This window comes from Calypte anna, chromosome Z (genome assembly GCF_003957555.1).
Source record: "Calypte anna isolate BGI_N300 chromosome Z, bCalAnn1_v1.p, whole genome shotgun sequence".
Classification (NCBI taxonomy): Eukaryota; Metazoa; Chordata; class Aves; order Apodiformes; family Trochilidae; genus Calypte; species Calypte anna.
This window is the reverse complement of record NC_044274.1, coordinates 62,461,630-62,486,772: the sequence shown is the minus strand read 5'-3', so window position 1 is coordinate 62,486,772 and position 25,143 is coordinate 62,461,630. Positions and strand designations below refer to the sequence as shown.

The following is a 25,143-nucleotide window of genomic DNA, read 5'->3' as shown; positions in this document are numbered from 1 at the left end:
GGGCAGAAAAGAGATTAAAAGAAATAGGGAAAAAAAAAATAAAAGAGGACATTAAAAAAAAAAAAGGAAGGAGAAAAAGAAGACTGTAAACCTTGCAAAAAAATTCAAGACATAATATTTAATTAGAACAAAGTCTACAGCAATTTTACAATTCAGCATATGAAATTCATCTATGCTACCCTTGCAAATTATCTAGTCAGCTAAGTGAAAACCAAGGAAAAATCAAGAGTAAAAATATATAATACATCATTTTACTTAACAGGCATTGGGCAGCACATGGTGAGCAATTGTATTGTGCATAACTTGTTCTGTGTGTATTATTATCATTATTATCGTTATATTCCCTCCTATTCTGTTCTACTAAACTTTGACTCAACCCATAAGTTTTAGGGTTTTTTCCAATTTGTTCACCCATGCCACTGGGAGTGGGAGTAAGCAAGGGGCTGTGTGGTGCTTAACTGCCAGCTGGGGTTAAACCACAGCAGCAGCCAAGTATAAAAACAGCACTAACTCTAAATAAAATCAGAATTGCTTCAATTGTTTTAAGAAATCATAGCAGGAAAATCAATCCTATAATAAAATTTACTTACAAAGAAATACCATTAAAATTGGTAAAAGTAGAATTATTCTTTTTCAACCTTATACAATAAATAAACAAACTGCCTCTTCTAAAAAACATACTGAAATTAGGTGGGTTTTCCTATTTACATGGGACATGAAATGAATACATCAGTTCAATGTTAAAAACACAGGGTCTTCTACATAATTTGATTTACTACTTTGCTGCAAACACTATGCCAAGTATTCAACAAAAATGCTTCACAATCAAGAAAAAACTGTTTTCTTTCAATTATTATACAGAAGCTAAACAGTGGAGCAAAGAGTGATAAAACTGCATGACGAACCATATACAAACTCTGGTATTTGCCACTTTCAGGCACTTTTGTAACTCTGCAAATAACATGGTTCAACTGTTCATTTGAAAGGAAAAGAATTCCTGCACTTAGGAATTCAGCTTTCTAAAAATTAGGTATTCTTTTAGTTAAACCACCTTTCATTTTAACTAGAATAGCTATGCTAAGATGAGTTGGGCCCCAAAGAGAAATAAGCAATCTCAAATCCCATCACAAACAGCTGAGGGCTGTCACATCACAAAAGACCTCTCTAATATGATGTTTTAATGGTTTACACGTAAGTTGAGTTTTCAAATAGTTTAAACAGTTGCTAGTAAAAAAATTTATAATTTCCAACTGTTGGTTTAAAAAGAACTCGAGTTCTTTTCAACTCTTTTTAACTCTTTTTAACTTCTGGAAGGCACCAGGTTGAGGAGATAACCCAGCACCAAGAAACCTGATCTCAGTGAAGCATCAAACCATTTTTGTGCATGTCATGGAAGCAGCATACTAAAGGCAATAAAATGAACTATCAACAGCCCAGGCCACAGGTTAGGATACATGACAGAATTTGAACAAGGAATGTCATACCCAATCCAAATACACTTAGCACTGAAGAGAACAGATATCACATCCTTCAGAACAAATACTTGAAAACTAAACCAAAACAATCTCAGAGCTGATTTTTCATATCACCAGCTTTCATCAGAGCCTTAATAGCTCTGGCCCTCATCTCAAGCTCGAGAAGCTCCAGCTGCTGTGCTGATGGCTGAACATCTTCTGATGGAGGAACAGCTAAGGTTTCTGCTTTGGTCTCCTTTGGACTGGATTCTGCCAATCCCAGAATCTCATTCACACTTTTCTCAATGTCTTTCTCAAGGTCATCTATCTGACCAGCTTCACTTTTGACAGTAATTTCTTGCATGTCTGGGCAGTCTTCTTCATTGCATGGGCCTTCTATGTCACTATCATATGCATCTGCATTTATGCTGAGGACATCACTATCTTCTCCCTTGCCTGGAACACAAATGTAAAAATCATAGTCACAGAACCATTTTTCTTTCAATTTATGAAATTGCTTCTACTTAAAGTGTTTATCTGCAGATTAAGAGAGTGGCAAAAAGATCTATGAATTCAAGACTACTAATTCCTCTTATTTTACCCCTCCAACTTTCAAGGCTGATCCAATTTAGACAAGTGTTAATGCAATTTTTATGCCAATTTAGAATATCTAGTATAGTAAAGCAGCACTACCAGGAGAAGGATATTACAGTCAACCACAGTACTAAAATTAACAGAAACTCCCCTTATAGTACAGTTATTCAGAATCCATCAGAAGTACTTAAATGTAGCTGGCTCAGTAAAAACATGGAGAAAGTGTACCATTGTCTTTTAATGCTGGCTAAAAGCTGGAGTTCATTAAAAAAAAATAATTAGAAGAAGCGGTGCAATAAAATAAAAGCAAAACTAACAGAATGTGAGTGACTGTTCTCACAATTTGGCTACCTGCAAATAACTGCTTTTGGCACTGTGGCCTCAGAAATTATTAGCCCTTTCCCAACCTTTCTATCTATGGAAACTTACAGTAAGATGGCTACTGCTTAAAATGAGTAATTTATAGACAGATGACAGCACATTTACTGATGCTAAAGGCTTTATAATTGCTCTTGGTAGTGCCACTATACCAAGATATGGCTGTGTTCCCTGTTAAATAGTAATGATGGCATAGAGACAAAGATTTGTGGTTTTGAAATACACATAATTTCTTACCATGAATATTCAAAGAAAGTGTACATTCCTAGGCAAGCTACTTTAGTCTATAATGATCCACTATATATCAAAAATTTACTTTCTTTAATAGATTTTTAGACAGTATTACAAACCTGTTTTTTTTTAAATTTTCTTTAATCCTCCTTTAAATATATATGTGGGAAAACAGTCTGCGGAGGCTTAAGGATTCCATGTGCACATCAATATGATTGTATGAAATCCTTTATTAGCAACTTGCACTCACTTTATATAGAGAAGCCTTGTTTACACCATCTTATCATGCAGGTGGCTTTGTATTCCAATTACACATACCATTCTCACGGAAAGATTCTTCTCACATAATTATTTTCCTCTTCTGTTGCCAATTAAGTTATCTCTTTCCCAGTAGCTCATTCTTAGAAAGCCTCTAACTAGGCCTCAATAACCATTAACCCAATGTGGCCTAAATTGAAGTAAGTCAGGATTGCTCACAACCTGTATATTTCTGAACTGTTTCCCCAACATATATATAAGAGCATGAATTCAGGAGAGACAAATTCCTCTCAGTACTGCACAGAGACAGGATTAGTGGCAATGGATGAAAATTGTAACATATAAAATTCCATTAGAACACACATGAAAACTTTTTTACTGTGAGAGTGGCCAAACACAGAAGCAGATTTCCCAGAGAGACCCCAATCTTGCACACATTCAAAACTGGTCCTGAACACATGGTCCTGAGCAACCTGCCCCAGCTGAGCTGCTTGTGCAGGGGCACTGGATTCAATGACCTCAAAACAGCCCTTCTAACCTAAGCCATTCTTCAGCTCTCTGATTCTTATAATTAGTATGTTGGCATCTGGCTTTGAAAGGCTGCCTTTAACCAAACTTAGATTTTTGTTTTGGAATTGCTAGTTTCACCCACCCTTACCTTTGGTTCCTGAACCTCAAAGCTGAGGGTAGAAGTACTGATGCGCAAGAATTGCTCATCAACAACTAAACCACCAATATACTGCAAACTCAAGTACTTCCTCTATGAAATACTCTTTTTCATTATCAGGCAATCAGAATCCTGCTGATTTTCAAATTTAAAAAAAAACCCAAAACATTGATTATGCAACCTACCACAGCAGGGACCTTTGATTTTAATGCCTTTAACTAATTATCTTCCTGTCACTGGGTTTTTTGCTCAAGATGCTTGTATTTGATGTCTTACTGTTGAAAAACTTCAGGAAATATTTTTTAAACTATTTTCTCAGTAAGAATATTCCTTTGATATGGGTTTCAGATACAATACAGACAATTCTCTCCCCTTTTACAAAAGAGTAAAGTACCTCTGAAGCAATATTTTTAGTCTTCATTTCACACTACTACTGTTTCAGTGTCTTATTATAAAGGAATTATTTTTATATGCAGCAAAAGGAATGTGAAACTGTTCTTGAAAAACACAAGACTGAGGTGATCAACATCATGATTTGTACTCTCTTCTTCAACTTTTGTGCAGAGCCCTCACATAGGTAGAAGTTCTGTACAAATGTGAGCAATAGAGTACGGCTTAGGAAAACAGTTTTATTTCTTGTTAAAAATCAGTTTAACCACCAACCCTAAAAAAGTAAGTGTTACTTTGTAAGGGAAAAGAAATAAGGTTTTATAAAAACATTAATAGGGAGGCAGGTGGGAAGGCGGATGGGAAGATTGGTGGGAGGGCAGGAAGGTGGGAAGGCAGGAAAAATAAAATGTCAAATTGGTTTTCTAAACAATAAACATTTTAAAACATAACTCCAATGATTTTTTTTAATTCAGTATTAAAGATGTTTGTACTATATACACTTTAAAATAAAGTTATTAAGGTACTTACCCCTGATCACAGGCTATGATTTGTCACAGTAGGTATATCCCAACTTATGAATACTGCATGTTACCCTAACTGAGAATGTGCTCCTGATTTAGGTTCTTACAGTTATCAACCCAGTATCTCACTGGCTTACTGGATTGCAAAAACTGGCATCATAATGGTAAAAGCAGCACATATGGTAAAACATATAGCTAACATATGTGGCACCTCCATTTTCTATTCAAAGTTGTCAATAAAGTAAATTCAGATATGGAAAATGTAGAATAAGACATATAGATGAAGATGATATAGATGAAGTTTATAGAGTACTTTTTGATCTTAATTTTCTGTAACATGAAACACAATTTTCAAGCAATAAAAAATGGAAGCCTGAAAAGAACACAAATTATTATGAAGCTGCGAGAAATCCTCCTCACAACAGCATGTATAAAAAGTACTCCTAAGAGTACTCCTAAGAGATGAGCATACCAGTCTTTCTTCAGTCCTAAGCAGTTTTACCCTGTTTCTACTGTGACAGTAATTTGGAGATTAATATTTCTCTTTCAGGTACAGTTTTACCTGTTTCGCTTACTATTAAACCAATTTTGAACACTCTTCTTTCAACTCTACCTTGCAAGATATAAATCATGTGAAAGATCAAGAGAAATGGGAATCAACAGGATTAAGAAACAGAAATTCTGTCTTGCTGCAGCACTGATGGGTATTTAAATAACATGCTGCTCAACCAAGCAGCATTTTAATGGATGAAAAAACAGCAGCACCAATGGACTGTAGCTCTAAGCCTGAAAGTTAACTTCTGATCATAGTCATCCTACTTGACAGCCAAAGAGAAACCAGGTGTGGCTGGGATGGAATTCATTTTCTTCACAGCAGTGTGCACGGTGCTTAGTTGGGGATTCCTTCTGAAACAGTATTGATAACACTGTGATGAACAGTGCTTGCACAGCCTCAGGGCTTTCTTTGTTTGCTTCTCACTCTGACCCCAAACAGGCCAGTGATGTGCAAAAGGCTTAGAGGGAAACACAGCCAGGACAGGTGAGCCTGCCTGACCAATGGGATATTCTCTGCTGGAGGACACTGTGCACACTGAGAGTCATTCATGTTTGTCCCAGAACTAGTAGTGAGCAAGAAGCTGGAAAAAGCCTAATCTGGTTCCACTCAGAATATGGAACTTCCAAAACTGTATAATACAGTGGTCATATAATCTCATTGTCCTACAGATACTTAGTTAACTGATGGGCTTTATTTCCTTCTACTGCAGTTGTAATTTTACACACACAGTAATAAAGATCATTGTTGGCATTTCTCATTATGTTTTTCATAACTTCAGCTACAGTTGCAAAATATGTTTTAGCACATCTAATTCTGGTTTTTAATTTTATTTTATCCAACTTTGCTTATTCGCTAATTCTCTTTTTTCTTTCCATAGCATCAGAGGCTGCAGCACAGCAGAATGATTAGTTATATTTTCAAATTTATATTGAGATCCTCAAAACCTAACATCTTGAGTGGAGCCACTGTTGTAGTCCAAAGCCATCAAGATATTCTATTTTACTGTGTCATAAAAACAACAATAAGGCAATCACCTAAGAGTTATCAGTTCCCTTTGATAATACAAAAGTAGAAGAGATCTTCAAGGAATCAGCCCATTCTAAGATCACTCCATGTAGTACAGCAAACAACACATAAATGAATCCTCAAAAAGTCATAAGAACCTGCTCCTAAAAGTTCTGAAGATTTTATTATAACTCTTCTCTATTTAATTCCCTCCAGTAATTAACTCATTAGAAAAAAAAGTTTCATGAAGTTACTCCAAGAGACATCTTTTACACAAGATTCTGAATTATGAAATGTGAGTTGCAGGATGCAAGTAATATTAGATCTTTGCAGAAGTGAAATACAGCTTATAAAAATTTGAAATATTCTTTGATTGGAAAAGCTATTTCTGATGTTACTGCCTACAGCTAGTTCAAATGAAAATAAACAGACTGAGACAGAAACACCTACAACTACAGTATTTCATACAAAAATAATACTTGCAGTTGGTGCTGATTTAATGATTAGAATAAAACAAATACTGCTGCAGGTAAAGAAAACTGTTTCCTGAGACAGTAGGTATTCAGCTGCTAGCTTACCTGCTTTGGCATTTTCCATTCTGCCAGTCGCTGTTGTACCTGAATGTCTCACCCACTACATTTTTTTTCATTTAAACAGAGAAAATCTACAAGAAAAAGCATTCGTCCTCAGAGATTCAAAGACTCAGTGTGTATTTCCAGTAAGCTTCCCCTTTCTTCACTACATACCTTGTTTTGCCTCCTGACTTTCCAGCTTGTTTTCGTCTCTCAGAGAAGAAGTAGAGTCTATACTGTTGTCCTGCCTAGAAACAAGTAAGACAGCATTGTAAGCCACATATTTTACAGCTTCAGAGAACTTTTCTAAGAAAAACTTACTTTACTAAAGAAATAAGGTGGTGGTAGGCCAGTAGGCCAGCTACAGTGTGAAAAAGAAATGCAAGAGTGCTAGTCTTAGCACTCCAGAATGAGCTTTTTTTCACTTTGCCTATCAATAAACAAGCATAAAGTAGATCCTTTCACTGGTCTTTCAGAGCAACAATCCTCACTGGTAGCCTCTCCTTAATATGACATTCTTCTCTCTAAAGCTCAGAATACATTGCTATACACTTAAATGATTTGGGGAAAAAATTATAGTTTCAGTTATATTCAAATGCCATGTAGCGTTGTCTTTTGAAATTAAGAAGCTATTTCACTATTTTCATGAAGTTACTATTGGTGATGGTATTGAAGTTACCATCACCATCCATCTCTCCTACATCACAATTTTAAAAGATTTGCAAAGTGTCAATTTTTAAAACAAATGTATCTCAACTATTAAATTGTAATCAATATCCACATTTCTTTATTTGATTTTTTTTTTATGATTTCTGCCCCTGACCCATAAGGTTTCATTTGCTTTACACAAGGAATAGTGAAGATATGCTTCTGTGAAATGTTCATATCCTCTAGACATTCCACATTTACTACTTATACAAAATGTGAAAATACTGTGAAGAAGGGAGGTGAAGGGACCCAGAATCACAGGGAGAGTTCAACTGCCATGTTTAGTGTGAATTTTGACAGCAGAATCGCCAATTTCCTACTCTGAATGTCAATGCAGCATTGGTTTCATAAATACTGATTTGCAATCAATGCAACTACCGTTCCTGTGGGAGATAAAGGCACTATTAAAGGGATGGCAGTGTTCTGATATCACAGATGTACATATAATGAGTTTAACAACTTGCTTTTTAGCAATGGCCTGAAGGCTTTTCCTAAAATTGAATACAGATCTATTTTCCCCAAGATGTCAAAACTGTTTTTTTTTCTGGTGTCCAATGGCTATGTCAGGCAGAAGATCACTGCAATACTTCTAGCCATATTTCTGAGAAAAAATTACTTTGATTGCTATTCCCTTTTCTGTAGTGGCAGAGGCTATAAATCAATAGACTCTTCTGTCTCTCCCACTTTTTCTGCCCATTGTGACAAAAATGTGTATGTATGGTAGGACACAATAAAACATTAAGGAGAATGATCCCTTTTGAAAGGAACACAGCACTTGAAAAAGACAATAATTACCTTCACCTTAGGTAAGTAAAGAGAAGTGTACTGTCAAATGTCTTTATTATAAAGTAGGAACAGACTATTTACAGCGATGCATTTGATGCATTTTTCGCAGAATTCAGTGGTATGTCTGATTGCTGTTTTCAGTGGAATGACTGAATATCAGTCTGCATTCTTTCCTGGAAAACTCAAGTATTGTCCCAGCCTCTTAATGCCTGTTGGATATTGCGTTCCTAGGCAGGACTTAAAGAGATACCAACTAGTTGTTCAAGATGCTAAACCCATCAGAAAATTATTTAAACTTTGCTTCTTCACAGAGTTTGTTCATTTATTTTCAACTTCAGTCATGAGTGTTGTACTTCAAAGGCACAGGTGTTGCAAGACAAATCGCTGCCCTCTCCTGGCAGATGCAAAGTAAGCCCAGAATTCAACAAATGAAATCATGTCTGCACCATATGATGGTTTAGACATGTAAACCAGAATCTCAATCTTTCTGCTTTCATGGCGGAAAAGAACACCATGACATTGTCGTGGGTTTTGCACGCATACACACAAAAGCATGGAGTTCACAGTTAAGTGAGACCCACCTCAACTGCTCCTCTACTTTGAGACTGTGACAGATTCCTTGGCAGCAATATTTCCCCACCCACCCTCATTCCTGAGTAAGGTTGGGCCAGATTCCAGCACAGACCACCATATACATCTGTCCATAATGCTGTCACAGCACACCCTCCCAGAAATTTCAGGTTTTCCTCTCCTGTCCCTTGCCAAGGCTTATCACAAACAGTTCTGCATTGTCCTGTCCTGTCCATTATGCTTAATGGTGAAGCCACCATGAGAACCAAGTGAGGAGCAGATGAAAACAGCAAGAAATGAAAACAGAATCCTGGTAACTTCATCAGTTCAGCTGGATCACTCTGCCCAAATTGCTCTTAGGGTTGTGAAAGCAAAGCAACCAGCCCATATTCTGAGAATGAAACCTAGTAAGAGCAGTCAGCTAGAGAAATTGCCTTACAAACTGAAGGGTGTTCTGTCTGAGGGAGCGATGAGGTTTGAACAAGATGCTGGAAAATAGCATTGCAGGACTGCATGAAACACACTAGTGATGTTTTTAAGGGGAGCACAGGAGCGTGTAAGGCAGTATGGGATGTTCAGAGGAAGAACCAAAGGTGAGAAAAGAGACTGATCAGGATAGAAAGTAAAAAAAATTATATAAAAGACCCGCAGAGCATAAATAAATTCCTGGTCAGAATACTTGTTTGATCAAGCCCTGGACCTGATCACCACAGTCTATCCAAACTTCTCATTAAATTCTATTACAAGCTATTTTTCCAAATGAGGGGACACTAATCTCTACATATATATGCATCCATGTGTGTGTGTGCAAGTGCCACCACCTGCAAAGAGGACCCCAAGGTCCCAGGGGCCTGCAGGACTGCTGGCAGAAACTAGCAAGAATGGAAAAGTACGCACCTCCTCAGGGAGGAGGTCATGCATCAGGGTGTCTGCAGATGCTTATAAATCACAAAAAAACCTCAGGCTAGTCTAGCCAGCAAGTAGAATGAGAGGGCTGGGAGTGAGGCACTAAATAAACTCAGAGACCACAGGTCAAATTCCTGAAAGAGTCTAGACTGCAAGCAGACAAACTGAGGAACCCATAGCTCCACCAGATACCCAAAAGACCAACAGCGTGTCAGCTACCAGGGATCATTTAAGATCTGCACCAGATATTAGAGAGGCCTTTGTGTGCAAGGAGGTCTAAGTGGCACCAGACTCTTGGGCAAAATAAGGTTGTGACATACCCTGCTTATCACTAAAAGCAAGAGCTGCTTAGGCTGCCTCTATCCTTTCCTTCCTCACACATGCTTCATCATTTTGGACTGAGCAGTAATCTCTCCACTGAACAGCCATGTGTCACGGGAAAGTCTGACCTTGCATGAATGGCATACAGGCAAGGAAATACACATCTCTAGTATCACCTCGATCTCTGATGCCAAATTTCATTGAGAATTATAATCACCTCTTGGAGAGAAAACTTGCAGAGACCACTATGGTTCAATCACTGGCTATTAAATCACCTACACACGTTTTAACAGCTTTGTTAAATAATTATCAATTGAAAGAAATCCCACATCTGAACTTGCTGTAAGATTTCTTCCTGTTGCTTTGATATTATCATTGATAATTGCAAAACCATGTTCCTTTAAAGACTACCTTCTACAAGCAAAATAATTTTCATAAACAAAAAGTACGTTTGCAGCACATTCTTCTTTTTCAGGCTTGGACAGTATTGATGGTGAGTTTTCATTAGTTCACTGAGTAGGTGAGCATTCTGCACCATCTTGTGGCCAAGCAGAAGCATTTCAGATCATAATTCAGTTTTGCTCACAACTTCTTAACCTTACTGAATCTGTTTGTTAGTAAGAAATAATTTTTCCTAATTATCTATAATTAAGACGCAGTGCAGAAACTTAATGCCCTCTTCTTTCTTGCCATGCTAGTAAGTGACCACAGTAATGAGGAGCTCCCTCTTTTTATCAGTCTTTAACTCCCTCAGTATAAAGTTGATCTTCCAAGAGATAAAAGTCAGCATTTATTTTTTAATAGTACAACACTTGCCCAGTATGTTATTTTCCAGCAGAAAGCAGCTATTAGCCTGTAGGTGGGAAATGCTGTAAATTTAAATTTTCCCTATGCTAGCTTTTCATGTTGGCATGTTTGAGATTAGTGTAATGCTTACCTGGACTCACACTGGATTCTGTTTTGCACATACAATACTACCTGCAGGCATCTGCATAGCTGTCAAAGAAAATATGTGTTTGAGGTTGATGTTGTAGCCCAGTTTCAGCAGATTATGCAGTAAAACAGCAGTGCAGGTTAGGAAAAGCTACACTGGTCAGAGGAGTAGACAGCTAAGCAGTAATACAGTAATAAAGCAACGCTGGTCGCTGGGATTCAAAGTGTCAGTAGTAATTGGAAGTGGTAATTCCAACTGTCAGGAAGGACAGGACAAGTTTTGTGACAGAAAAAATGTACTGTACTGGACTAAAAAGACAATCTGACAACGTGGGGATGCAGTCAGGCTGATGCTTACAAGGCTTTTAATTGTTTTTAAGAAACATTAACTTAAATCTCCAGAGTGAGGCTTGAGATCAGGTGCTCTGCTACTCTTGACACAAAGATGATATATGTACCTTCCTAAATTTAAATTTGCCTTTGCAGTTCTAAGTCTGAAAAAATATGTCCGTCAGTCTGAAGTCCTCACAAGCTCCCTTTAATTTTTTGTTTCAATTGTGCTTCTTGCTAACATAAGAAATGTTAACATAGAAACAAGAACAGAAATCTGAGAACTGCATAGTCAAAATTCTACACAGAGCTTACAAGTAAATGAAGCATAACATGGTAACAGCAGTTTCCTGTTACTGGATAACATAGGCCCTGCTGCTTCTGCTCTTCTGCATGCTTATTCCAGGACTTCAGTGTTTAACCCAGAGGAATCTGGTGACAAAGTAACAGACCTGCATACTAACAGAAGTATATGAATCTTTGACAGAGATGAAATTTAGGAAAAACCCCAGTACTTCCTCTTCTGGTGAGAGAATGAGCATATGTGCACCAGAAGAAGGAAGATTCAATTTATAGATATGACACTATCCAAAAGCTTCATCTAAAGATCTGTATCTTGCCATCTCCCCCATATTTGGAGAAATGTCTCTAAATCCCTGCTAGTTTTAGAGTTGCAGGTGGGAAGCAGGTCTTTAGAGACAGGTAAGTATTCATCTATTTTGAGGTAAAAAAAGACATAGCATGAACTATACCATTATAAAAAGGCCTGAATGTTTCCATACACTCGTAACTTCCTTCGGCTGTATTGATCTAAGCTTTCTGGATTCCTACTGATATATGGATACTGGTAAGGTACAAGCTTGTAGAATTATTTTATTTTTAAAGAACAAGGTTGAAAGTAATAAACTGATGCTTCCAATCAATAAATAAGTTTTTAGTTAGAGTAAGACTTGCTATTTATTTTTTACCTTCCCACATTTACGTGTCCAAGAAAACAATACAAGCAGAATTTAAAACAAAAAAGCTTTAATATTGTACCATTAATAGAATGCAGAAAGAAGTAGTCATTTATAAGAAAATCACAAGTAATGAAGACAAACTAGGAAGAACCAATAGTGAGAATTTAAGCAAATAAGCTGCCTTTTTAAACCTGAAAAGCCTTTTTTCTTCCCAGGGCAAACAAATCCACCCATTTAAACTCAGATGATAATTAAAAACATTAATGATTACAACAACCGAAGTTTCACTTTGCAGTGCAGTTTTCACTATTCTGTCACTGCTGCATCTTTAGCCTCTCTGCCTACAGACTGCTGTGTTGCTGTTCTGGCTGAGTTTTCTGCAGTTTTGCATACTTGCATTTATAGTTATTTACACACAGGTTACAAAAAAGGTAAATTAAATGCCTAAAGAGTAGAATGATTTAGTAAAAAGGGCTTGCGACATTTTACCGTAGTAAAAGCATAATACAGCTCTATTCACTGAACACTAAGCTTCATGATAGTAGATCCTAATTTTCCAGATTTCATTTGTTTCTTCCTAGCCTTTACTCCTCTGTCATTTAAACAGCTTTTCCTTAGTGGTTTTTATTGAAACTGGCACACCACTGAATTTATATGTTAAGGTTCTCAGAAAACATCCATGTGTGTAGCATACTTTTCTTTCACTCACTGCATTAAAAGGAAACCCTCCAATTCCTCCACTGAAATGCCTTACCTGCCCAGTTTGGAAGGGTCTGAAATACTAAAATATTAGGGGGGGGACTGAGCTACAAAAAACTGGGGCACCTCAGCCATTCTCTTCACCAAAGGAAGGAATCTGCTCTGTAACCTTAATCAATATCTCTCAGTTTCTCATGCTTCTTTAACATCTATTCTTGATTTTGCTGTCCGTTACTGCTCACATCTTTCTCATCAGCAACATAACGTAAGCCAGCTTGGTGGGGTTTTGCTAACTGCAGCAATGGTTAAAGAATGGTTAAATCATATAATTTCTCCTCAAAATCCTGGGGGATTTTTCATGGCTTCCTGAGCCAACAAGTTTGTCTTCTCATTCTACTTAGAAGTTCAATGGCAAAACATCAATTACTCAGACTCCTTTACATAATGAGATCTGACGTTTAGTGTAGTTTTTTGATTTTTTTTATTTTGCTTTCTTAAACAGCAAGCAGAAAACAATGCCCAAATTAAGAAAATTAGACAACATAAATGGGTGCATTGACACCATTCACAGGTTATGCGGGCAACAAACAGCGAAGGGGGGAATATAGATGCAAATCAGCTCACATGGAACTCTAGAAAAAATGTCAAAGGCTATAAAAACTGTACCACAATAAAAGCTTCACTTTAGTATCACTCCATTTTCTAGTATATTTGTGTCATGAGACGTGAGCAAAGAAAATAAGGTCATTCAATAACTTCACAAATTGTTCTGAGTCAAAGACAGAATCTGAACTCAGGTCTCTGATAAATCAAAAATAATGACCTAAATGTGAAATGCTTACCATCACTACCTTTCCCATCCACTTGATCCTATTTAGTGGGTCTAGCAACTAAGTGTTGTTTTATCTAACCCAGCAGTGGTGTATTATCTTGTGTTGTCTCAGCATGTTCATTAATTTTGTGCACTGAGTCTGTGGATCAGCTGTAATCAGGTCAGTTTTTATTTCATATTCTGTGAGCAAGTTCAGCTCATAACATTTGATACACTGTAGGTTATACCTAGTAATCTTCTTTTCCCTTTCTCTGCTTCTATACTGTCAGAAAGTTCATCTATTTAACAGAGAAGTGACTTACACAAAACTTGTCTTTAAAAAACAAGCAACTATTTTTAAAAGGTAAGACATGTTTCCCTTTACAAAACTGACTGATACCCACCCAATAAACCAGAAGCCTCTGTTCTTGAAACTCTACTGACATTCAACTATAACCCTAACAGAAAACTTGGTAACAATTGAGTGTCATTGCTGCTTCAACTGGGGCAGGAATGAAGGACCAGAAGGAAGAGCAGAAGAGGAAGGGCATGACTCAGATGAACTGAATCATAGAATCATAGAATCACAGAATCGGCTGGGTTGGAAGGGACCTCTGAGATCCTCAAGTCCAACCCTTGATCCACTACTGATGCGGTTACTAGACCATGGCACTGAGTGCCACATCCAGTCTCTTTTTAAATATCTCCAGGGATGGAGAATCCACTACTTCCCGGGGCTGCCCATTCCAATGCTTGATCATCCTCTCCGTAAAGAAATTCTAATATCTAACCTACACCTCCCCTGGCACAACTTAAGTCCATGCCCTCTTGTCTTGCTGAGAGTTGCCTGGGAAAAGAGCACAACCACCCCCTGGCTCCAACCTCCTTTCAGGGAGTTGCTGAGAGTGATGAGGTCTCCCCTGAGCCTCTTCTTCTCCAGACCGAGCACCCACAGCTCTCCCAGCCCTTCCTCACAGGACTTGCGCTGGATCCCTTCACAGCCTCCTTGCTCTTCTCTGGACCTGCTCCAGGACCTCAATCTCCTTCCTGAACCGAGGGGACCAGAACTGGACACAAGTCTCAAGGTGTGGCCTCCCCAGGGCTGAGTACAGGGGAAGAATCCCTTCCCTGGACCTGCTGGCCACACTGTTCCTGATCCAGCCCAGGATGCCATTGGCTTTCTTGGCCACCTGGGCACACTGCTGGCTCATGTTCAGCTTCCTGTCAATTCAGACACCCAGGTCCCTTTCTGCCTGGCTGCTCTCCAGCCACTCTGTCCCCAGCCTGGAGCTCCCCATGGGGTTGTTGTGGCCAAAGTGCAGGACCCGGCACTTGGCCGTGTTAAACCTCATCCCATTGGAATCAGCCCAACTCTCCAGTCTGTCCAGGTCCCTCTGCAGAGCCCTCCTGCCTTCCAGCTGATCGACACTTCCCCCCAGCTTAGTGTCAACTGCAAATTTGCTGATCATGGACTCAATCCCCTCATCTAAATCTTCAATAAAGATATGAAACAGAACTGGGCCCAACACTGATCCCTGGGGGACACCACTAGTGACCGGCCGCCAACAGGATGCAGCACCATTCACCACTCACTCTGGGCCCAGTCCTCCAGCCAGTTCCTAACCCAGCACAGAGTGCCCCTGCCCAAGCTGTGGGCTGACAGCTTTTTCAGGAGGATGTTGTGGGAGACGGTGTCAAAGGCTTTGCTGAAGTCCAGGTAGACCACATCCACAGCCTTCCCCTCATCCCCCCAGGCAGGTCCCCTGATCATAAAAGAAGATCAGGTTGGTCAGACAGGCCCTGCCCTTCCTAACCCCATGCTGGTTGGGTCTGATCCCTTGCCAATCCTGCAGGTGCTGTGTGATTGCACTGAGGATGATCTGTTCCATAACCCTGCCAGGCACTGAGGTCAGGCTGACAGGCCTGTAGTTTTCCGGGTTCTCCTTGCGGCCCTTTTTGTGGATTGGCGTGATATTCCCCAACTCCCAATCTTCTGGGATGTCCCCAGTGAGCCAGGACTGTTGGTAGATGATAGAGAGAGGCTTGGCGAGCTCTTCTGCCAGCTCCCTCATTACCCTTACGTGGATCCTATCTGGTCCCATAGACTTGTGGGGATCCAAGCAGCTCAGTAGGTCACTGCCTGTTTCCCTCTGGATTACAGGGGGGCTGTTCAGATTCTTGTCTCTTTCTACAAGCTCCAGAAGCCAGCTGTCCTCAGGATAACCTGTCTTACTGTTGAAAACTGAGGCAAAGAAGGTGTTAAATACCTCAGCCTTTTCTTCATCTTTGATAACTATATTCCCACCCATGCCCAGTAGAGAATCAAGATTTTCCCTGCCCCTCCTTTTGCCATTGATGTATCTGTAGAAGGACTTTTTGTTATCCTTCACAGAGGTGGCGAGATTCAGTTCAAGTTGTGCCTTTGTGTCTCTAATTTTCTTTCTACACAACCTAACTATATTCCTAAATTCCTCCTGAGTAGTTAGCCCTTTTTTCCGTAACCGGTAGGCTCTCTTCTTTACCCTAATTTCTTTCAAAATCTCCCTGTTCAGGCAGACCAGTCGTCTTCCCCACCGGCTCGCCTTTTGGCGCACTGGGACAGCCTGCTCCTGTGCTTTCAAAACTTGCTCCTTGAAGTACATCCATTCCTCCTGGACCCCTTTGTTTTCAAGGGCTGTTTCCCAGGGTACACTCTGAATCAGCTTCTAAAAAGGCCAAAATCTGCCCTCCAGAAGTCCAACGCAGAGGTTTTATTGACGGCCCTCCTTGCATCCCTGAGTATTGAAAACTCTATTATTTCATGACTGCTGTGTCCCAGATGCCCACCAACCACTACATCTCCCACCAGCCCCTCTCTGTTTGTGAACAGGAGGTCTAGCGGGGCTCCATCCCTGGTGCGCTCATTTACCAGCTGGAGCAGGAAATTATCCTCTGTACCTCTATCAGTTTTCTAGACTGACTCCTCTCTGCTGTGTGGAGTTCCCAGCAGACATTCAGCAGGTTAAAGTCACCCACGAGAACAAGGGCTGACGATTTTGAAACATCTGCCAACTGCTTGTAGAATAATTCATCACCCTCATCCTCCTGACTGGGTGGTCTGTAACAGACTCCCACCAGGATATCAGCCTTCTTGGCCTTCCTCTTGAGCCAAGAGATACCTAACATATAGAGCTACCCCTCCACCTCTCCTACCCTGCCTGTCCCTTCTGAAGAGCCTGTAGCCACCCATGGCAGCACTCCAGTCATGGGAGTCTCCCACCACGTTTCCATGATAGTGACTACATCAGAGCTTTCCTGCTGCATGACGGTGTCCAGCTCCTCCTGTTTGTTGCCCATGCTGTGTGCATTGGTGTACGTGCACTTCAGCTGGGCTGCTGATTTGGCTCTTAACTTGGGCCGTCCACCCTTGGGCTCCTTTCTGGAGAGCCCAGTTTCAACCCCACCCCGTTCAAACCTAGTTTAAAGCCCTCCTTATCAGCCCCGACAACTTATAGGCTAGAGTCCTTTAGCCCTTGCTAGATAGATGAAGCCCATCTGCTTTGAAGAGACTAGGTTTGATGAAATTTGGCCATGGTCAAAAAAAACAAAGTTCCACTGGTGCCACAAACCCCTTAGCCACCTATTGATGTAATAGGTTTTCCTACTCCTCTCCTCGTTCATCTCTGCTACTACAGGAACTGAGGCGAACACCACCTGTGGTCCTGACCCACCAACTAAATGACCCAGTGCCTTGAAGTCCTTTTTAATTGTCTTAGTACTTCTTCCATTAATGTCATCACTGCCAGCCTGGACTACCAAGAGTGGATAATAATCAGAGGGACAAATTAGCTGGGGATGTCTCCTACTAATATCCTTCACCCGAGACCCAGGAAGGCAGCAGACCTCCCTGTGGGATGAGTCCGGTCGACATATCGGGCCCTCAGTTCCCCTCAGAAGGGAGTCACCAACTACAACTACCCTTCTTCTTTTCTTTTCTTTGTAGCTGTAGTTGTAACCTGTCTGGTAGACGGGGGGTGAATAGGTGAGACCTTCCATACAGATCTTCCTCTTGTCTGTCCTCTGCCTGATTCTCTGAGTCCAGGGCCTCATCTCTGTTCTCAAAGGGCACCTGGGGAGATGGTGGGGGTTGCGAGGGGATTCTTTTGTCTCTCCAATGAGGAACCTGTTTCCATTCCCTCCACCTGATTTGCTCCAACTGCCTGATGGCAGGAGTGGCAGGGCTTCACTGTCTCCTTCTGGACTTCTTTTGGGTTAGGAAGGGTGTGACTCCATCAGTCAATTTCCATTTCACTGTCCCTAATACTTCTTAGTCTCTCTGCCTCCTCCTTCAGCTCTGCCACCATGCATAGCAAGTCACTCACCTGCTCGCATTGCACACAGACCCCATTCAGACTCTCCTCTGGTGCTAACATGAGGCTCAGACACTCTACACAGCCAGAGGCCTGAACAGCTACGTCCCTCTTACTGTCCCTCTTAAGGGGTTCCGTCTGTGTGGAACCTTTGTCTTAACAGCAACACTTTTTACTTTTTTGGACACCACTGCTCCTTCAAGAGAGCTGGGAGGTGGCTGTGCCCCTTGTGCTTGCCCTGCCTGCGCCAACTGCCACACTAACTGCCCAGCCACGTTCCTGTTTGCCTGCTCCAGGTTGCCACACTCCGCTCCTCACAGCTCTTTATATCCCTCTCGGCAGTGCTGGGTGCCGCCCCCTTATCACCTGATTGGCCTCACCTGAGAACACCAGCAGAAGGTTGTGCAAAAATACACAACTCACTGACTGAAGTGGGAGGGTGTTACTCAACCTGTTTTAGCTCAAAGTGGGTTAAGCTAAACCTTATTACTGCACTTCTGCTGCTGGAGAGAAGTGTACACATGTTCAATTACAACTCAACTGATGGGTGGTAACACCAACATGAAACACAGTTGTGTGCTCAAGACACACTAGTATTATAAAGTGACAAAGACACATTTCTAAGTTTAGATCTTGCTAGCTAACAGCTAGCAAGCTCACCATCATTCAGATAAGTGATCACATAATTGAGAATAATGCAGCTGGGTCTTTCAACATTGCATTTAATCATTTCTCATGAAAAATCGCTCTATTGTTGAGTATTCTTAAATTAAGATTTTAAGTGTTTTATCTTTTACTCACTGACTGACTGATTCACCTCCAGTCTTTTCTCCTCCATCTGCCTCCTCGTCCGTATCAGACTCGGCTCCAACCTTGCCTAGATATACACAGTTTCACACAACAAAGTTTAGGCAGGTAATATAATCAATGCTATGCAGTTATGATTACTCTTATGGGTTAACTCTATTGAAGTCAGCAGTTTTTCAAATGTAAAACAGATGTTCTAAAATCAGACTTGGTCAAAACCAAAAACCTTATTTGTGAGTGTTCTACTAGCCACATGGTTTGCATTTTTCAGTCACACTGTATTACAAAACAAACAAAAAAAATCTTAACAGGCACCAAAAATAAAGCACAGGAGACAGAATTAACAGAAGGAACTGTGTAGCATTCAAGATTCAAGGAGTTCCACTTAACTAAGAAAACAGAAATGTTGACAGATAAATTTTGCAATCTTCAAATGTCAACTGGAGTTCAAAAAGATCATGGAAAGCTGCAAAATCATAGCCTTAATTCAATACATCACTGTGTGTTACAGCAGAGCAGAGAAAACCCTTTAGCTATACCAAATGCCCTACTACAATTGCTAATATAATGGAACTGGTGTTGCACTGTGTCTGATTTCATCTGCAGTGAACCAGCAAGTAACTCAGTGTTAGGTTATTTAAAATAATGGTTTCAAGCAATACTTCTACACTCCTACCTTTGTTTTTCGATCAAGGCAAAAACTTTGTTCTTAGTTTAGGTATTAAAGTAGCTACATTTTTTTCAGAATGTGTCCCGAAAAGCTTCTAAATCAATGGACAATTTTACTCAAAAGTTCAAAAACAGCAATAAATACACACACACACAAAATCATTATATATTAGTGTATACGTGTATGTAAATATATGTACTAATACATGTTTTACATATATACACATATATACACATGCTAATAGTATGTGTATATTTACATACTATACATATACTAATACATATTCTGACATATATAATAAGTAGTTATTAGTGTATAAATGTGTCATGTGTGTATTAGTAGCCAGAAAAACTGAAAATCCAGTTTAAAAGCAGAATAGTCTTTGCTGTACAGTGGTGCCTAAAAGTTCCACTCATACCTTCAAGTATCTTCAACAGTTTTTTTTCAGATAACAGCTCCAACTGCTCCAAGCAAAGCTCTTTGATTTCATCCATGGAACAGTTCTAAGGAGACAGATAAGACAGACCGCAAGCCACTAAGAATTTATGAGAACAGAGTAATTATGAATGCTAAGTAGTACTCCAGCTCTACTGAAAACAGATTGAAATTCCCTTCTCTATTCTGATCTGTATTGATGAACTACTGAAGAACACAAGGTAGATGTTTTAGTTTTAACAACTACGAGAAATAGTGTTTTTTTCTGGAAAATTAAGCAATATATTCTACCAGTTACTTATCCTATGGCTTGGAGTTATCACTGCAGCTGCAATACTGAACAGTAAAATACTGGGCCATGTGCAACAGCAAACAACTGTAGCCCTGATTATGCCTAATTCTCCATCTTTTAGGAGCAGTTGGATTACTGAATTAACTCTGCAAAGGCCAGAGCCAACTGTTGAATACGAGATTACAAACTGAAGCAAACACCACTACTGAAAACCCACCAATAGTTCTATACCAAAATAAACAAAATATAAGAAATATGTGAACTGATTCATTTCTCATGCTTGATGTACACCACATGTTGTGACAGATTTATAGGTATTCCCATTACATTCACATCTGTCATACTGCTTGGTGTCCTCTTGGTGGAATAAAGTGCTAATCTCACATTTTCAGATGAACTATGACATCACATACATGTACTAAAAATAGGAAGTGCTGAGTGTATTGTAACATTCACAATCCTAATATAGGTCTAGTTCTACACCTCCATGCAATTTCCGTTCAAACTCAATAATGCCTCTGCCTCCAGTTGCTCCAGAACCGTTTTCTTCTCCCAGAGAAACTTCTGCCAGAAAGAAGAGACTGTACACAATTCTCTACCTGTTTAAAGCAAGAAGTCCTGCCTCACTTACCAATATCACTCATAAATATAAAAATGAAAGACAGTTTGCAAATTATTAACAAAAAACACACAAATGGCATTTCTCCTGCAGTCCCTTCTGTACAGGCTGCTAGCCTAATTTATTTTTCCAGGTCCTGCAGCTCATAAGTTCTAAACCAGGAAAATTCTGGCAATACTACCACTAAAGTCCATGGAAGTTACAGCTTCTGTGGCTATCAAGAAGGGGTTTTACTGCCCTGTCTCAGGCATTCAGTTAACTCCAAACAAATAAATTCAACTGACACAAAAAGAAATCAACTTTTATTAACATATACGCATATTTATTAGTGACCAACACTATTGAATTTACTCCATGCAATCATGAAACTCCTCTTACATTCAACTAACAAGTACAAATGGACCATACAGAAATAAGCAGTCTGCAGTTCAGCAATGGCTGAGCAGAGAAAAAAGGTGTAAGCTGCAATAAATATGTAAAATCTTAAAACAGTCTATTTCAGAGACTTGATTTAATCTTTATTGAAGAAATATGGAGGCATCTTTTAAGCAGAAATCCACTAGACTCAAAAGATTAATGAGCTTTGATACTCAAGTATGTAGAGAGTATATGAGCAGAAAGTGTAATTCAGTACCTTTAAAATATCAGGCAGCATCTTCTGTAGTTTTTTCTCTCCTATAACACAAAAACACTGCTGCAGCATTTCTTCTTTGTCCGCAATGTAGAAACTGACAGGTTTGAGTGACACACTGAGATCTAATCCTCCTTCTTCTATATCACTGGGTTGTTCATCTTCTTCCACTTTCTCTCCGGTTGGTACATTGCATTTTGCTTCCTAAAATCAAGGAGGGAAGGTATAAGTTTCACACTTTGTAGGGAACCAGAGAAGCAGGATGCTGCTTAATTTGTGTTTGCAATAGTTTTCCTTTCAGAGCTGCAGGGCACCTCTTTAGATGGACTCCTGAGCTTCAAAACAGTATTCTGGTCTGCACTGTAGAAGTTGAATTTGTGGTTACTGAGACAACTATTATGTCGGTAAATTTAAAAAGCTTCAAGAGGTATTTTATTATTAAGCGGAAAATATTATCTACAAATACCTATCACCTGCTTAAACATAAAAGCATACTTTCAGTCAGAAGAAAACTTTCTCTCCTGGTCTGGTGTGCAATTAAATCACTAATCTCATAATTTACAGCTACTCTGGAAAGAAGGGAATTGGCATACTATGTGGCACAGGCTTCTGAGAATAAAAGGGAGCTTTGTAGCTTTGTATCAGAAAATATATCTTCTGTACACCAGCAGAAGACCTCTACAGTTAAAAAACAAAAAAAACAATAAAAACCCAAAACAAAACAAAAAACTCCAAACAAACAAACAAACAAACAAACAAAAAAACAAAAAAAAAACCAAAAACAAACAAACAAAAAAAAACCCAAAAAACCCAAATCCTACAGCTATCAATACACTTTGACAGCCGTGTCACGCCAATTTCTGTATCCGAGCAGCAACACCTCCTAGCACAGACTCACCCACCCGCAAGAACGAGACCTATGACTTGGGGTCCCCTCGGAGCTTCGGCTCTACATCCCTCGCACCTCGTGAGGCGCAGACCGACCTCCAGGGATCCGCACCGCGGCACTGCCCGCCGTCCCTCCCACCACCCCCCGCGATGCCCGGCACAGTCCGCTCCTCTCCGCGGCAGCAAACGGACAGACCCTGACGGAACGCAAACAGCCCTCCTTCTGCCGGTGCCACAGCCTAGAACCAGTGGCGGCCACCTGCCCCCGCGAGGAAGTCGGGGAGGGGCGGGCCCGGGGCAGAGAGGGAAGAGGAGGGGGGAAAGCAGCGGCCGGAGCGTCGGAGCGCCCACCCTCCCCTCCTTCCCGCGCTACCTCCGCGGCACCGTGGCTGGACTCGGTACTCCGCCGCTTTCTCTCGCTGCCGCCCGGCCCCGGGGCTCCCTCCGGGCAGCAGGAGCGCGATCGCCGCCGCTTCTTCTCCTTGGCTGATTTCCTACCCGGCATCGCCCCCGCACTCCACACCCCGCACCACTCCGGCGCGGGGCGTGCTTCCGGCAGCGCCCTGATAGGCGGCCTGGGAACGCGTCACCGCCGCTTCCGGCGTGGTGAGCGGTGCGGGGGTCGGTGAGGGGAGTGTGTGCGAATGTCCCCCGTGGGTGCAGCCGGGCTGTGAGCTGTCTTTCGTGGGGGGTGGGCCCAAGCACCCAGGAGGCCGCTGTATCGCTCCCCTCCACAGGCGGGGTGGGGCAGAAAATCAGGCGGAAGGAAACTCTGGGGTCAGGATAAAGGCGTTTAGTGAAACAAAAGCAAAGGGAAGCAAAAGGTTTGTTTCCTGACTTCTCATCAGCAGGCGGTGTTCTGCCTCTTCCCGGGAAGAGGGCTTAGCGCCGCGCCTCCTCCCTGTCCTCTCCGCCCCGCTCGCTGAGCCGGCGGCTCACGGTGTGGATTGTGTCCCCGACAGCTTTTGGGTACCAACAGGCACAGCTCCGTCTCAGCCAGACCAAATGTAGTTCAATCCTGACGGCTTTTCCTTGGCTTCCAGCCTGTTTCGTTCACTTCCCCTTGGCAGCTGTTTGGAACCAAAGATCTTGCCCCAAGCCTTTTGGAAACCCAAGTTTCCAGGTATCCGGGTACCCAATTACAGTATCCAGGTAACGTCTTTGTGCTCAACGGCACCTGCCAAACACCTAAACAGATTTTTAAGCTTTTCTGCCTGGGTAGAAATGAAAAAAAAAAAAATCTTCAGTGCTGATTTGTCAACTCGTTTCTCTTGCTTTAGAACTCTTGCTTAGAAAATTGTCAGACTTGCTGTTCCGAGCTCCTTTTGTGAAGCTTTAAGCCACAAGTTTACACATCACACTAAACACCTTGACCTGGTTCTCATGTAACCAAGCCTCTGTCTCTAAACATGTGTACTTACCCATTTTGGTTTTTGTATTGCTAATTTTTATTGTTAGGTGCTCCACTAAAAATGGTTTAACCATGGCAATATCCATAATAAAAAATCAAATATACGTATGCCAGTGAATGCTATTGTCAATCCATTTAGTTTTTCTGTGACGTTTCATTAGTATAGCAGGAGGGTGCTACAAACTATTTTTGGGATATGCAAACATTTAGGAGTCACAGCAGATTCCATTCAAGTCATCTGACCACACTGTGCAGCCCAAAAAGACACTGATCAGCCTTCAGCCACCAGTGCCAAGGTCACCTATCCAAGGGAATGCGAATTAAAGAGGATAGCTGAAAATAAAGACCAGAGTAGAAAAACGTCCATCATTACACTGCAAGAATTTTTCTTTTCTGTGTAGAAGCATGCAAGAACTTTCTTCTTTATTTTATGCACCAAAATGTCCATTAGTCTTCCTTTTGAGTGCAGTTTGTTTTCCTAGATTCAAATATGTTGCCTTCCAGTTTGGAATGTTCCAGATTTTGTTGGATCTTCAAACAGCATTGGGTAGTACTTCCCCATTTCACTAGAAGTGCACTGAGTGCAAGTTGCACAAAGCTAGTGGTGATTTAAAGCACTGGTGATTTAGCAGAGTTTATTAAGTATGATCTCTTTCCAGTAACTGTGAGTCCCTGCAATCAGAGAATGTGCAGTCACTGGGTGAGAATTGAACCTGATTAGTCTGTATTGTTACATTACCTGGATGATAGATCTTCAGATTTATGATCATCAAATTACTGCTTCACTGTATTCTGAAGATGGCAGAGGTAATGTAATTAGGAAGTGCTGATGCACAAGTGAGATCCCTTGAGCAACTATATCAAAAATAAAAGGTTAAGCAGTTTACCTTAGTTATGCAAACAAGACAAGTGTTAAGGATGAACCAGGAATAATCAAATACCTAATCACTAACTGCCTGAGGTGCTATTTTCATTCAAAACCTGCACTTGTATTTGTATGGACTATGTTTTTGATGAATTCAGCATCTGTTCACACAGAAGCAGACTGAGTGTGTTGATGAAATTATTTCTAACTACTTATGTGGTCACAGGCTTCAAACTTCACTGGCAAATAGAGGTAGTTTATACTTAACACTTCTTTTTTCTCTGTGATTGATACAGGCCAACACTAGTGGTCCACATTTGCAAATTCATCTTTGCAATTGGAAAGTCTAGAAAAAAAAAATCCCACAAGTAACGCTCAGTCACTTGGGTGAATAAACATTGAAAGTCCATTAGAAGAATAGGAAATCTGAAAATACCCACATATTCCTTCAGGTTTTCAATAGTCACACATGGCCTATTGTTGCTGAACATTTAATTTCATCATCTATTCAGTGCACATTTGGTAAA

At 40.6% G+C, this 25,143-nt stretch overlaps 1 protein-coding gene across 1 annotated transcript; it reads right to left on the bottom strand.

The window, feature by feature from the left end:
* Positions 1 to 1,534: 1,534 nt before the first annotated feature.
* Positions 1,535 to 23,114, bottom strand: CAAP1 (caspase activity and apoptosis inhibitor 1). The gene is made up of 6 exons (XM_030467950.1): positions 22,714 to 23,114; positions 21,456 to 21,656; positions 19,894 to 19,978; positions 18,800 to 18,875; positions 6,801 to 6,874; positions 1,535 to 1,910 (listed from the first exon to the last, which is right to left on the bottom strand). Exons 1-6 carry the CDS (start codon positions 22,843 to 22,845, stop codon positions 1,567 to 1,569), a joined length of 912 nt encoding a protein of 303 aa, XP_030323810.1. The 5' UTR covers positions 22,846 to 23,114; the 3' UTR covers positions 1,535 to 1,566.
* Positions 23,115 to 25,143: the final 2,029 nt, after the last annotated feature.

Bases quoted from the DNA above. Each gene is read 5' to 3' on its own strand.
- CAAP1 (XM_030467950.1), bottom strand. From the start codon at position 22,845: ATGCCGGGTAGGAAATCAGCCAAGGAGAAGAAGCGGCGGCGATCGCGC. The intron at 6,875-18,799 runs GTGAGTAAAAGA...ACTTGTTTCTAG, and splicing joins GGAGGTGAATCAGTCAGTCA to GCAGGACAACAGTATAGACT. The intron at 1,911-6,800 runs GTATGTAGTGAA...TTTGTGTTCCAG, and splicing joins AAGTCAGGAGGCAAAACAAG to GCAAGGGAGAAGATAGTGAT.